At 38.1% G+C, this 14,734-nt stretch overlaps 1 protein-coding gene across 2 annotated transcripts in view; it reads right to left on the bottom strand.

The window, feature by feature from the left end:
• Window positions 1-14,734, bottom strand: part of FOCAD (focadhesin) — a 150,801-nt gene that overhangs the window by 62,397 nt on the left and 73,670 nt on the right. For both annotated transcript variants that reach the window (XM_089487868.1, XM_089487874.1), the window contains exons 16-21: window positions 10,076-10,210; window positions 8,527-8,577; window positions 7,518-7,601; window positions 6,500-6,635; window positions 3,627-3,815; window positions 820-941 (exon numbers count right to left, since the gene is read on the bottom strand). In XM_089487868.1, the coding sequence (XP_089343994.1) occupies window positions 820-941; window positions 3,627-3,815; window positions 6,500-6,635; window positions 7,518-7,601; window positions 8,527-8,577; window positions 10,076-10,210 (717 nt within the window). The remainder of the gene's footprint in view (window positions 1-819; window positions 942-3,626; window positions 3,816-6,499; window positions 6,636-7,517; window positions 7,602-8,526; window positions 8,578-10,075; window positions 10,211-14,734) is intronic.

The following is a 14,734-nucleotide window of genomic DNA, read 5'->3' as shown; positions in this document are numbered from 1 at the left end:
AAAATTTATTTTTTTTAAATCACTTGTAGCTATAGTGTGCAACCAAGACTTTACTCAAGTTCTACATCTTTGCCTATAATGTTATGCAACCATTCTCCATCACACTTTGGAAGAGAGGTATCCACACAGCTACACTTGTGCTTGCTTTTCCTGCATTTATTCCTGCTGTTTACAGCTTCCAAAGATCAGTTGGCTGCATGGATATAAATGCTCTGTTTAATGAAAATATTTGATAACAATGTCTCAAGTATATTCCAGAATTATGAACTGGATGTTCATTTCTTACTCTTTCCTTCCTTCCTCCTGTCCTCTACCCCCACCCCAAGCCCCATTTCTCATAGGAGGATTAAAGCTTCAGTTTACAAAACCTTCATACAGACAATCAGCTACATCAACGTAATATCCCAGGGTGCTGGGAACAATTAAGAGATATGCTGTGTTATTATTACAGTAACAAGGAGGTAGAGGTCACTCTCCCTAGTTGCTATCCCCTAATTGTTTTTCAGACAAGCCCAAATCTGACAGCACTGTGACCAGATTAGGCAGAACTGTTAAAAAGAAATGAAGGGAAAATGTCACCTTTGATTTACACCGACAATCATCAGAGAAAACATTTCAGCAGAGAGCACATTTTTATTAGAGGTATTTATATGTTCTGTTCTCCTTAATTGTTCCTCACAGCAAGTTTACTTAATTAAGAGTAAATTACAACATCACACAGCTTGCAGCTACCGTTCCCTAATTAAAATAAGCAACTGTATACTCAGGGTTGGAGAAACGAAAGGTTGTGTAAATGGAAGGAAACCCAGCAACATTTACCTCATGAAGGAGAGCTGTTAACATTTGGTGGAAATTGCGTCCCCTACTAGCTAGGAATCGACTGATAGGCTTGCCATCCTTGCCCATGTGGATTGGAAGATCATAACTCAGTAACATGCCACCTAAAGGAAAATAACATACAAACAATTCATTATATTACAGATAATTTCAAAAGGTTGTGTTTTAACATCCTTGTAAAAGCTGAGAAAATTGAAGTTTGGAAAGCTGAGGGACTGGATATGGGATCAGTTTGGGAATGCGGTGCTGATAGGAAGGAGCAAACCACCAATTTATAGTTTCCTTTTTATTGTATAAATTGTAGTAAATTAAATTGATCACTGACTTTGTACCACTGTCAGAGTTCCATCCAATAGTCTCTATGTATGTGTGTGTGTGTGTGTGTGTATGTATGTATATATATATATATATATATATATATATGGGGAGGAAGGCTCCATTTTTCTTTTTCTGGCCCAGGAACAACATAAGCCCTTGTCTACAGATATCCTACATCCCACAATGTCCTTTTAGTCCCTTTCATACAGGTACCTTCATTATCCTCTGAAGTTCTTATCGAACAGTGACAAAAACAACATTCTGCTGGGACAGCAGAGGAAAACACGTATTTGGGGATAGTATAGGTTATTGAGGTGTGTATAGGGTTTGGATGGTTGCATTTCTGTATGTTTTCACGAGTAGGGGGGGCGCTTTCTCTGTAGCTTGAAAACAAAAACTGCCTGAAAATGGTACCGTTTTTAAAAGGGGGAGTTGGGGGTCTTTAGGAGAGTGATGAAGGGCTTCAGAAGCCACAAAAGTGGGACCCGGGGTCTGTGTGCCACACTTATCCCACATATTAATGTATATTCTATCCAAATCCCAGCTACGCCTCCTTCCCACAAAACACATTTACAGGGATGTAAACAATGCAGTTTTCCTTCATCTGCCATTAAATTGCTCAGTATTCAAAATTCTTCAGATATTAAGACTTTTATTTTTTTTAAAAAAATGCAAGACCACCACTGGATTTTTGTTTTGGGGTTGTTGTTTTTTTGCAAACAAAGGTACATTAGCACTGAAAACTGAGTATTTTATACAAAACATACTTTTCTCACATTAAAAACACTCACTGTTTTACAGAACATACATTATTTTCTGTGCAAAAAGAATAGACTTTGCAAGGTGGGTTTTTTTGTTTGTTTTTTGCACAAATAAATATTTCACCAAAAAAACAACAACCCTGAACTGCAAATTAATTGAAAAAGACATGAAATAACTGTTTATCTTGCCCAGCAGGCAAAACATACATTGCTAATTTATAACACCACACAAACAGTTCATGGGAAAGCTGAAAAATGAAACAGTGCAATCTAATATTGTCTACTCAGAACAAGCCCAACTGAGTTCTGTGGAACATATTCAGAGGTTAAGTGCATATAGGATTGTAGCCAAAGAGTGCTTTTCAATAGAGTTTCTCTCTGTCTCTCTGTCTCTCTCTCTGTGTGTGTGTGTGTGTCCCTCAATCTCTCTCTCGCTCATACACACACACATAGCTGTAGGCACATGCACATTTATATACCCCTACAATAACTAACATTTACAGCTTTTAGTTTCCTGAACAATCTTTTTCATGACAGATAACAGTCTATATACAATTTTGACTAAGGAAGCAAATCTTCAACTATTTCATCCTTGCATGCATTTACAGTAGTTTTCTCCCCACTGCAGAGAAAATAAATATTCCCTTACAGTATTCTTCCTGTATTTGAATATTGCAAAAGAATTATTCTGTGGAGAGAGAAAAATGTCTGGTTTTTGGAAACCCCAGAACCACCAGCAATATTTTCTGAATAGATAATTCCTTAACAACCCTTAGGGACATTTGCAAACATGGCAGAAACTGCACAAAATTCTCTGGTATATTATTCCACTTGATCGGGTTTCTCAACTTCAGGGAAATACATTTTTGAGCTGGAGATGAATAATTATGAATATTGTTTCTATGTCCATTTTAAACATATGATTGGCAGATAAAATCTACCACAGCTCAATTGGATTTCTACTCATGGAACAAGAATTTGCCTTTTAGGTAGGGAGCAGCTCTAGTACATGGAAAGAATAAGGTTCTCCATTATATGTGGAGCAATGTGTCCCATGCACTTGCTGAACGCAGTGGTGTCTGATACTCAACAATGAGCAAAGGGAAATGTGTTGGGACTGGATTGCAGTGAGTGGAGATGATGCCGTGATCGGGGGCTCCCATGGGTGGCTAAAGGAAACGCAACTGTTCAGTGTTGACACCTCATTTCTGGAATTCCCATTCCAGGAAGGATCTTATTATTTTTCAGAGAATTTCCTTTTTTGCTTATACTTAAAAAAAATTGTAACTGTTTAAAAATCTCTTCCAACTCTATTATTCTATGATTCTATGATACTAAGACTACTGGACTAGAGACTCAGAGGATTATCTGGGAAGAAGATGTAGGTTCAAATCCTTACTTAGCCATGAAGCTCACAGGATGAATTTGGGCTTAATCCACATTGTTGTTGTGTGGATAAAAATGTGCAGGAACTGTGCACAAAGCTCCTCAAAGAAAATCTAAGAATCAAAGATATGGCCTTGTTTTGGATGATAGTGGAAAGTCATTCTCACATTGCTTTGTAATAATTGTCTTACACACTATACTGCTGATGTTAAATTTTTTGCTTTTTATCTTGTATGCAGCCCCAAGAATACTTTGTTAAATGGTGGCAAATAAACAAAATCAAATAAATTGTTTTATTTCCATCCACTGCTAAAGACATTGTACCTGCAAGGCCAGGCCTCAGCCCTGGCTGCTTATTCCTCTCATACATTTTTAGCATAAAGTTTGGAACACCCGACACAGTCTTCCCTTGGTCTGATCGCACAGCACTTCCACGGAGCGCAGAGTGGTATATTCCACGGGGCATGTTGGCCATCTCCTGTTTCACCAGTGATGCCGAAAACTCTTCAAATGCTTGAAAGGGTTGGGAAAAAAGGGAGGGGGTGAGGAGGCAGAAAGAAAACAAAAGGTGATTGAATGAGGAAACCAGAACCACCCAACCGATGTGGAACCACAACTATTATCTAGGAATGTTATTCTGAAATAACTGGTAACTCCATATTTGTCTGACAGCTCCAAGGTCATGGTTTCTGTAAGTCCTAAGCAAGCCTTCACAACTCCACATTCACCTCCCACTCAAAATGTCACCTCAGGAAACCTTCAATAAATGGTGTCAGATGTTCCAGCTCAGAAGGAAAAACAAACAGCCCGAGCTATTTTATATGCTGATCAATGCTCCCTTTATTTGATCACTGAACTGAGGTCACAAGTACAGAACAAAAAGAAGGAAAAATGACCTTCACCTTGACAAATGCATCACCCCCACTTATGTCTACATGAGGTTTCTGGCCATGTAAAATAAAAACAACCCCAGAGCTCCAAAAATGGATATTGAAAATTCACCAAATACAATGAGAAACATTGATCCAGCACTCTAGACATAGGGCTTTTAAACTTTAGGCAAGTTCACCCACTGAAGCTGTAAAGAATTATCATAATGTTTTTCCACTTCTAAAAGTTAACTGGAATAACTCAGACAGCAAATCCTTATAGGAAAAGGTCCACAGCCTAAAATCTGGATCCAACAATTCAGTATTTGTTAGGTTTGACAGTTTCTTGGTTGTCAGTGTTTGTTTTGTTCCAAAGGTGTAATATGAAACATTACATTTCATAATCTAATATTACATTTTATATTAGATCTGTGATTCTGATTCACATTTTCCCATACCAGTTGCAGTGCTATGTTTTCTGAGAAATGGAGAAAGCATCCAGCTTGGAAAAGTTACCTTTTTTAGACTACCAGAGTTCCAACAACAACATCAACCTGACTAGCGGCTAAACTGTCTGGCCCAATATGTCCTGTATGTACAGGAAATCTGTGGAGTCTTTCCATAAATATAAATGCCAGGTCTGCCATATAAATGTATATATTGCAACCACAAAACTATGTTTGCACTGCATATTCTGCATTGCAGATTCTGGGTATTTATATGACAAGTTTTCATCAACACAGGATAAAATGCATTTGCCTTATATGGTCTTCTGGTTCCTTGAAGTAGGAGAAACAGTGCTTTCCCAAGCTCTGTGTATATGTTACACAGGCAGGACAACTCTCACAGCTTAGTAACTTCAGACTGGGAGTTAAGACCCTTTCTTAAGCTAAGGTGATGAACAATTTAAAAGGAAAAAAGAAAAGTCTCTTAGCAGCATTTTGGACAATATATTTTTGAAATATTTTGCCCAAGTTCATTATATTTGATATTTCTGCTGCGATTCTTTGACAGTGACAAATAAATGTTGGTATTGTATTGATCTGTAGAATATATATATATATATATATATATATATATATATATATATATATATATATACACATACTGTAGGTCCTTGGTATTGGTTCCAGGACCCCCTATGGATAACAAAAACGGTGGATGCTCAAGTCCCATTAAATACAATTGAAGTAAAATGGTGTCCATTCTATAAAATGGCAAAATCAAACTTTGCTATTTATATATTTTTTGAATATTTTCAAGCCATGGATACTTGAGTTCATGGATAAAAAATCCGTGGATACAGAGGGCTGACTATATATATATATATATATATATAGAGAGAGAGAGAGAGAGAGAGAGAGAGAGAGAGATGTACAAAGAATAGAAAGCAAAATTCATCCGTACCTACAATTTATGGGCCTGTTAAATTCAGAAAATCCCAGTACCAGTCATTTACTGACAATGAAGTACTGGACTGGCTCAAGGTCTCCATTCTGGCAATCTGTTCAATCAAGTTGGATACATATATGTGGAACAAAGGTGGTGGTTACTCTTCTTTCCAACTGTCCAAAGCCCGGAAACATGAGTTCTCCAACTTCAGATTTGTTCACAACATCAATGATCTAATTCAGTGGTTCTTAAGCTTTTCTTTACCAGGGACACCCTTTAAATATCTTTTGATGCTTAACTAAAGATTTAAAAGCCTAATAATAATAACACCTGAACACTTGATCATTGACAATTACACTGCCCATTAAAACTTCCCTCAGAGGAGACGAAGGAGAAGGAAAGATTTTTCTCCTGCTTCTTCCTGAATGGAAGCATGCAGGTAAAGCCAGCCATGCCTTGTTTCTTGTCTCATGGCTGCTCCTTTGCAGAGAGGATGTGGTCTGAGCAACCTTCAACCCTTTGCAATCCCTTTGTGAGGACATTGTGGTCCCCTGGGGGTACGTTGATCATAAGTTAAGAACCACTGATCTAACTTTATTTATATCCTCTGCTTTCCTCAAATGAGCTGAAGAGAGTATACATGACTTTCCTTCCACTTTATTTTCACAATAACTCTGTGGGATAGACAAAGATGAGAGATGGTGAATAATCCAAAATCCCATAAGTGAACTTCACAGTTTATCAAAGACTTGAGTCTAGATCTCCCTAGTCTCACACCAAATCTTTAAGCACTTCACTATTCTGTTACTAAGTACAACTTAGGCTGTCCTGCTAGTATTAGGTTTAGAAGGCTCACTTGGCAGCAGTTTTAAGGAACTATTTGCAAGTGAAATAATGATATAAAGTGCCCGACTAGAAATTCTTAATATAACATACCTGGCAAAACAGGAGAAGGGGTAAGCAATAATAGTTTGATATATGAGGCACCAGGAACAGAGAGATCTATTTCTTCTTCTTCACCTTCCTCTTCATTTATGTCTTCCTCTTCCTGTTGGTCCTTTTCTGGCCTTGCCTTTAAAAACAAAATAGCCATGAAAAATGCACAGAGATTCCATACAAAACTGTAAACTACATTTGCCTGTGGCAAGAAATTCACTACATGAAGAAATACAGGGTTTTTTGGGGGGAAATATGTTTGGATTAGTATATGGACCATTGTCTTCATCAATAGTATCCACAGTGTTTCCAAAACAAATTGCACAGAAAGTCTTTTGAATCATGAGTTCAGTATGGACTGAAAGATTTGGACATTGATGAAAAATAAAATAGTAAATTCTGAGCAAGAGCATCATCTAGGAATGGGAAAATGCATGTCCTTCCTTACCCATACCTTTCAAAAACAACCACAGATTTCCCCTGTTTAAAAAGCCTCCAGGATCAATGCTATTCTTTGAAACAGACTGCTCCGGAATCTCTCCTAAAGCCCCCAAAATAAAAATCAAAAGTGGGCATCTGAACACTTCCACTTGTTGGCTACATTCCTTCTATCACGTCTCCAATGGCCTTGGCCTCAATGCTTTCCATCCATGGGCCAGGAAGTTCTGAAGTAGGGAGTGTGCTGTATTTGCACATGTTTCCTAAAACACCTGAGGACCCTGCAAAATAGGGCAGGGGAAGGAACCCTAGACATTTGAGAGATCTAAATTGTATTTTGAGCAGGTAGCCTGCTTCAAGCTTTATCCCTTCCACATGTGGAGGGCTGTAGGTCTAGCAATTGGGATTCACCACAAAAGAACCAGCCCAGCAAGTGCAGCTCTGTTTCTCATAAAATGCCCGAGTGACTGAATTTCTATATAGGGCTTCTGTTTCCACATTATCCTGCCCTTTTACTTTTCTCTCTTTTTCCCTAACAAATATTAACTCAGCATCCATGTTTAAAAGGAGTAAGGTTTACCTGTTCAGGAAGATGAAGGATGGTATGTTCTTCTGAACCAAATTCAGACAGAGATTTGTATGCAGCAGTGGCTACAACAGGATCCTAAAGAAGGAAAATATCACTGTCACTCAAATGTTTAGGTGTAGTATGTGAGATTAGAGAAAAGCAAAGTGAGGGTCTATAGTCTCTACACTTAAATTCAAGAAAAACAGCAGAAAGAAACAATGATTCCTAATTGGTAGGCTTCCCTGATCCTTGTAGATGCATAGCAGGTAGTACATGCAAGGAATAATGTTGAGCATAAAAAAAAACAATTAATAAACATATTTATTTATTTATTTATTTCATTTGTATGCTCCCTTTCTCCCATAAGGGACTCAGGGCAGCTCGCAGAAAAAAACATATTTAAAAATCACAATTAAATTCAAAACAATTAAAATCTTCTAAAAGTATCATAAAATTACATTAAAAATAAACAAAAGTTAAAAGACATAATTAAAACACATAATTTTATAAAAGCTACCCTAGTATAATTGTACGTGGAATGCTTGCTTAAATAGGAATGTCTTAGCTTGCTGATAAAAAGCAAGGGGGGCGGGTCAGCCTAGCTTCCCGCAGAAACGAGTTCCAAAGTGTGGGAGCAGACATTGAGAAGGCTGTCTCTTGTGTCCTCACCAAAAGAGCCTGTGATGGTGGTGGGACCAAGAGAAAGCCTTCCCCTGAAGATCTTAGTGTTCTGGCAGGTTGACATGGAGAGATACGGCTCCTTAAATAATCTGGACCTAAGCTGTATGGTAGCTGGTGCAGTTGTTTCAACAAGGGAGTTGTATGGTCTCTATAACTGGCCCCGGTCAACATTGTGGCTACAGCATTCTAGACTCACTGAAGTTTAGCTTAAGTAATAACAGATGAATCTCTTCCCAAGACCACTGGGATGTTCTTGCTACAGCATACCAAAGAGGCACTGCAAACTCTCATGACATCAGTAATATCCAATCTAAGCAACACACAGTTGTTATTTCCTCACCTTGTTCTGTGTATGGTTCCACAGGAAGCTAACAACTTGAGCTTTAAATTTCTGTAAAATTTGGGAGAGATGGAGATCAAGAAAGGAAATCAAGAATATGTGTCTTCTTTTTTCACCAATACAATAGAACAGAAAATCCAAGTAAAGAGTACCTCAGCCTAGTCTACTTTTCTTGGAGAAGAAAGCAAATAGGCATTTATGGATTAATAGTTTCTTCAGAATGAGGGTAAGGATCAAATATCTCCAAGGGGCTTTGAAACTCAATATGCAGTAACTGGAATGGTACAAACAATTTAACTGGGTCCAAATGGCAGACCAGTGGACCTTAGTATGCTAATAGAGGGATATGAAAGGTCAGAAATTACACTCAAGAACCAATATTCAATGACATACAATAAAAATGCACAGAAGTGCCATTTCAGCATTGGGAAGAAAATTGACCTTTTAGTGCTCCTAAAGATGAAATTCATAGACCATTTACATTGTTGTAGTCTTGATGACACAAAGAGACTTAACTGCACAAGTCATTTATTAAGACATTATCCTCACTGAAATGAGAAAGGAGCACAATTGTGTTAAGCATGCAGTGACTGCTTGGTACAAAGAGAAAACCAGAAATGAGCAACAATGATTTCCCACCCAGCTACTCAAGTGCCACAACTGAAAGCCAACAAAAGCACATGGCAATAAGGCTTCAACTCTATACACCTTGCCATGGGAGGAAATCCCACTGAATGCAATGAAACTTAATTCTGAGTAAAAATGTAAAGGCTTACACTGTAAAACAGCCACTTTTTCATATCCGTAGCATCATTAGCATAAACAGGAACATGATAATATCAAATTTAGTGAACACCATTTCAACTGAACACATAAATGTCTCACGTGTTAGCAAAAGGTCCAGTCAAAAAAAGAGATTATTGATGATGATGATGATGATGATGATGATACAATACAACTATGGTTTTATTCATTTATATCCCACCTTTTCCCTAATAAAGGTAAAGGTTTCCCTTTTGACGTGATTGTCAAGTCATAGCCAACCATAGGGGGAAGTGCTCATCCCTATTACCAAGCCGAGGGAGCCAGTGTTGTCAAAGACAATTCTGCGGTCATGTGACCAGCATGACTAAATGCTGAGGCGCATGGAACACTGTTACCTTCCCTCCAAAGTGGTACCTATTTATCTATTTGCACTTTTACATGCTTTTGAACTGCTGGGTTGGCAGAAGCTGGGACTAGTGACAGGAGTTCACTCCATCATGTCAGTTTCAGTCCATTTCATTTCCCCATCCATCTGTGTATCCATTACAGTATATTTGACCTTCCTTTCTCCCAACATATATTTTTATAAGTTTTACCCATAAAATACACATTTTGTACATAATTTTTTTTAATCCATGAATTTAAGGGCAAAATTTGGAAAATCTGGATAACTGTATTTATCTATATCCATTGGTTCAGAAAATGTGAATATGGTCAGTTTGCTTTAAAACATGGACAATTTAAAAAAAAAATCCCTGAGCACCCCTTTAGCCAACACACATACCTCATACTCATTTGAATTCACCATTAATGATGGAACAAGGGAAAACAGTTCACTCAGTGTTTTTAAAATGAGTGGCCGAGTGTCGCAACTCAACTTTGTTGAGAGTGCATTCCATGTAGAGCGAATGCAAACAACCTGGAAGAGAAACAAAAGGTACCATTAACAGAGGATAGCTAAAGTCATGACGCATGCACAGTCCATTTCCCTGTGTATTTATGGTGGACCAAAAATTAACATCTGGATCTAAATAAGCTTCAAACTCAATAAATTTCTTAGTGATATTCTAATGTCTACCACTACACATTTAGGATTATAATTGTGAATCAGGTATGCAATGTTCTAAAGACACACAAAAAAGGTATATTTCTTAAGTGAACAAAATCTACATAGGATCCAATGTGTTTCATCTAGGGTTGCCATAATTGTCCACTTTTACCAGGGACAAAATGTAGGACAAATTCGAGACCAAACTGTAGGACAACTGCAGGACAAAACTCAGCCCAAAACGTAGGACATTTAAGGTCCATCATTTTCCTTCAATGTCCTACGTTTTGGGCTGAGTTTTGTCCTGCAGTTGTCCTACAGTTTGGTCTTGAATTTGTTCCACATTTTGTCCCTGGTAAAAGTGGACAATTCCCACTTAAATTCTTCCTGCCTCACTCCAGTAAATGTGTCAAGATAGAAAAATCCAGGCCTGTTCAGCTTTAGCAAGTTTGTTGTCATCACATGGTTTTGGACCTTGCTTGAGAAATAAGTGTGAAACACCTTCAATAAATTATTATCACATGTCTGGCAAACACATCATAGCTTGAAATTGGCCCTGGCTAGAGGAATAAATGCAGCTAAGGTCCTGTTTTTATGACATGAAAATGTAAGAAACACAATCCAGTTAATATCCATGGTGATTCATGATTATGCTCTTATGAAAACTGAAGCTCGATGAATGAGACACTTTTAGTATAAAAATAAGGTCTCAGGACTGAACCAAAACACCGAGTTACCACAATACCATGGGGCGGAGGACATAAATCTATGAAAATTCAGTTGAGACCAACATTTCATCAGCATTCCCATAAAAACAGTAGAAAAGCTTTCACTGCTTTTCAGAGCTTTGGAAAGGCACAAGAGCAATCTTTGAAAACAGTTTCTGTTTCATTTCATTCTATTTTATTTTTTTAAATTTTTTATCATTAATTATATTTTCAATGTGTTTTAACTGCTTTAATCATGGTTTTGATAATACTGTTATTTAATTCTTTATTACCTTTTGTGATGTCCTGCCAGGACTGATTGACTTCCCCCTGCATTTTCTTTCGTGTTGGTTCAGGCCATAGATTATTTTAGTATAGAAAAGTTTATTGTATTAGTTTGTGGGAAGAGCTGTAGGTTTCCCCTGCATTATTTCCAGGTTTGGTTTGCCCTTTCCCAACATGCTCTGCTGTAGCTGGAGGTTTTAATTGGGGAGCAGTCTTTGCTGTGAGCAGGCAGAGAGCTGTCTTTTGGTGGCAAGCAGGCCCAGGCAGCCGGAAAGGGCATTTCTTACACCTTAGCCAAATCAGTTACCAAGTTAGCCATTTCAGTTGCCAAATTTAGCCGATTTAGTTACCAGGCCTTAGCTATTTCAGTTACCAACTCAGCCGAATTAATTACCATCAGCAAGAAAATAAAGGAGTTCAGGAGCTGAAAGACCCTGCACCAGCTCCATTGAGTGAGGAGAGCAAACCATCAGACCCAGAAAGATGACATCCGGAAGATTGCTGCAACTGTAAAGTACCTTTTGTTTAGAGCTGGGGAGGAGAAAACTCTTTATTTTGTCCTTTAAATTAAATTTCCCCCCTTTTAAACTTTACATTCAGCTTCAGAGCCTTTTTTGGGTAGAAGAGTTTGATCTCACCAGGGTACCGGCGTTGCACACCCAAACCTGCCACCACCTTAAGTTGGGTGTGTCTTCATACCTTTGTAAAGTAAGATTTTAATTTAATCTTCTTTTAAGTGGCGCAGTGGTTAAATGCCTGTACTGCAGCCATTCACTCGAAACCACAAGGTTGTGAGTTCAAGACCAGCAAAAGGGCCTAAGCTCGACTCAGGCTTGCATCCTTCCGAGGTCGCTAAAATGAGTACCCAGACTGTTGGGGGCAAATTAGCTTACTTGCTAATTAGCTTACTGTTCACCGCTATGATCTTTGGAATAGCGGTATATAAATAAAACAAATTATTATTATTATTAATTATTAAATTTCTGTAAAGTGTCTTGCACCCCATCCCTGACAAAATTCACCATTTTTAGAAAACATAATTCTATACCGTAGATACTCACCTGTAAGTCAAAAAATTTAAGCCCAAAAATGGGTTCCAAAATCCTAGGTAGATATATATATGGGTCAATATACAGAAATATTTCTCCGTGAGCCTTGGGAAAAGTTGTGGGGAAAGGAGGGAAATCGGAGGTCTGTATCCACATTTTGCATGCCCAGACTGTGACCCGTGGGAGAGGTCCAGAGAAGGAGAAGGAGAGAGCAAAGTGGTGTTCCCCCCCCCTCCGTCTAGATCCTTTGTTACATGCCACTGAGTCTGACCCTCGACTTATCCACAGGTGATTTTGCCCCCAAAACCTGCCCTTAACTTATACATGAGGTTGACTTACACACAAGTATATACAGTAACCCATTAACTGGCTGCTATGGACCCAAGACTAACAGCTATAATAAAGATATTAGACTAATATCTATTACAGATATCCCCATGAAATCTTGCTGCCCTTACATTTTTTGATTCTGAAAAATCATATTTTTTATTTTTTAAAGGGATATCTGATGTCATTTTAAAAAGGAAGTAGTTTTTTAACCTAACAAAACTTCTTCCAATGCATGTACCTAGTTGACTTAGAATTATTGCTTAATAAGGCAAAGCTGAAGCAGTTTGCTTTCAAGATGAGCCTCCAGAGGGCTATAAGGACGGAATTCAAGAAAAATAACAATTTGGAGACTTGAAATGTACCTCTAGACAATGCATTATTAGATGTCAAATGATACTAGTACCATTTATGAACTCAACTGATTTTAAACACAGAAATATTGGGTTCTTCATTAAATATAACAGCATATATTCACTTAATAACCAGTAGATTGTATTACATGGTCAGAAATGAATATGCCACACAGTTAATAATGTATAACCAAGAAACAGTAGTGTTTCTTGAAGAACACTGTGCATATGCATGTGCATTTAAACATAGCCCACATGGCAAAAGCAACTTTGAAATATATAAAATGAATTGCAAAACCATTTTGAGATATAGATAGATGTCATTTCCTGGATAGAACAGGAAATGGACTACATGTAACACACACCTTTCAAAATACTTGATTCGATTATTATAGTACTTGTGGTTTAAAAATACTCTTCGTAGTTGTAGTGTCTTTATTGATGCCACACTTTCTTGCCAAGATGTGGATGCAAGACAGCTTGCAAATTAATAAGATTATAATATAGTTAAGAGTACAGAAAAATGGCAGTATTAAAATAGAATCAAACTATTAACAATAGCAATGTAAAACACACACTCATTAAGAATTAAAAAGCATCTTAAAACAACCCTCTTACAAGCCTTTTCCAAGTCTTCATTTCTAAAAGCCTGTATGAATAATAAAAGTTTTTGCCTGCCAATGAAAGAACAGCAAAGAGTGGGAAGGAGTTCCAAAGTCTAGGGCAGCCACCAAGTAGTAAGAAAGAAAATGAGAAGTATTAAAGAAATTGCTGCTCCCTATAAAAAGGAGAATTAAACTACCCTTCATTAAGGGCTCTGTACAAAATTTTGCATAGTGACAAACTTTAACTACTTGTACCAAAGTTTCTTCAGCGCAGACACCCATAACAAATGAGCATTTGGAGGGGAGGGCAGGCAGCCGGCCAACGTTGGTGGCAGGTCCAGAAGCACACAGCATATGAAGAAGATGAAGAATGTCAACAGTCAATGATCTTTAAATGTAGTTCTATACGTCTTTACACAGCACCATCAAAGTGCATGGCACTTTACAATGCACAAGGGGACATTTTTTGTTTTTGGTCTAAGGGCTTTAATTCAGCATTGATACAAAACAGAGGGAAATTTAAATGAAAAGAAGGCTAGTATTCAATTACTGTGGTCACATTTCCTTAGGCTTTGTTAGAGTAGGGCAGTGGACCCAAAGGATTTATGGAAAAGGTGGGCTTTGAAGAAAAGGTGGTAGTAGCACCTAGGAGTTCTGAGAAGCAGTGACAGGTGTAAGGACAAAAGGATAGAGACTCCTGAAGGAACAATCTGAGAAAGATATACCTGCCAAAAACAGTTGAAGTGGTGGAGCAAAGGCAGAGTTCGGAAGTAATGGATTACAAGTAATGTAACTACAGTGTGCCCTTACTTTACGCAGGGGATCTGTTGTGGACTCCCCCACGTAAAGTAAATTCCGCCTACGCTTGAGCCCCCATTTAAATGAATGGGGCTCGTGCATGTGGTGGTGTGTCGGTGTGTGAACCATGGGCGCACACCCCATTGTTCCCTGTGGAACGTGCCACCCCTTCTCCCAGTGCGGCTTTCAGCGTATGCTGAAAGCCACGTATGATGCAGGCGCACTGTACTTGTACCCAGTTTTGAGGGTAAGGGTTCCAACTATGGCCTTT

The sequence above is a fragment of the Sceloporus occidentalis genome, unplaced genomic scaffold, assembly GCF_023333645.1.
Source record: "Sceloporus occidentalis isolate IW3139 unplaced genomic scaffold, rSceOcc1.0.p SCAF_1, whole genome shotgun sequence".
NCBI classification, from domain to species: Eukaryota; Metazoa; Chordata; class Lepidosauria; order Squamata; family Phrynosomatidae; genus Sceloporus; species Sceloporus occidentalis.
Note: the sequence above shows the minus strand (reverse complement) of the source record. Positions and strands in the feature narration are given on the sequence as shown.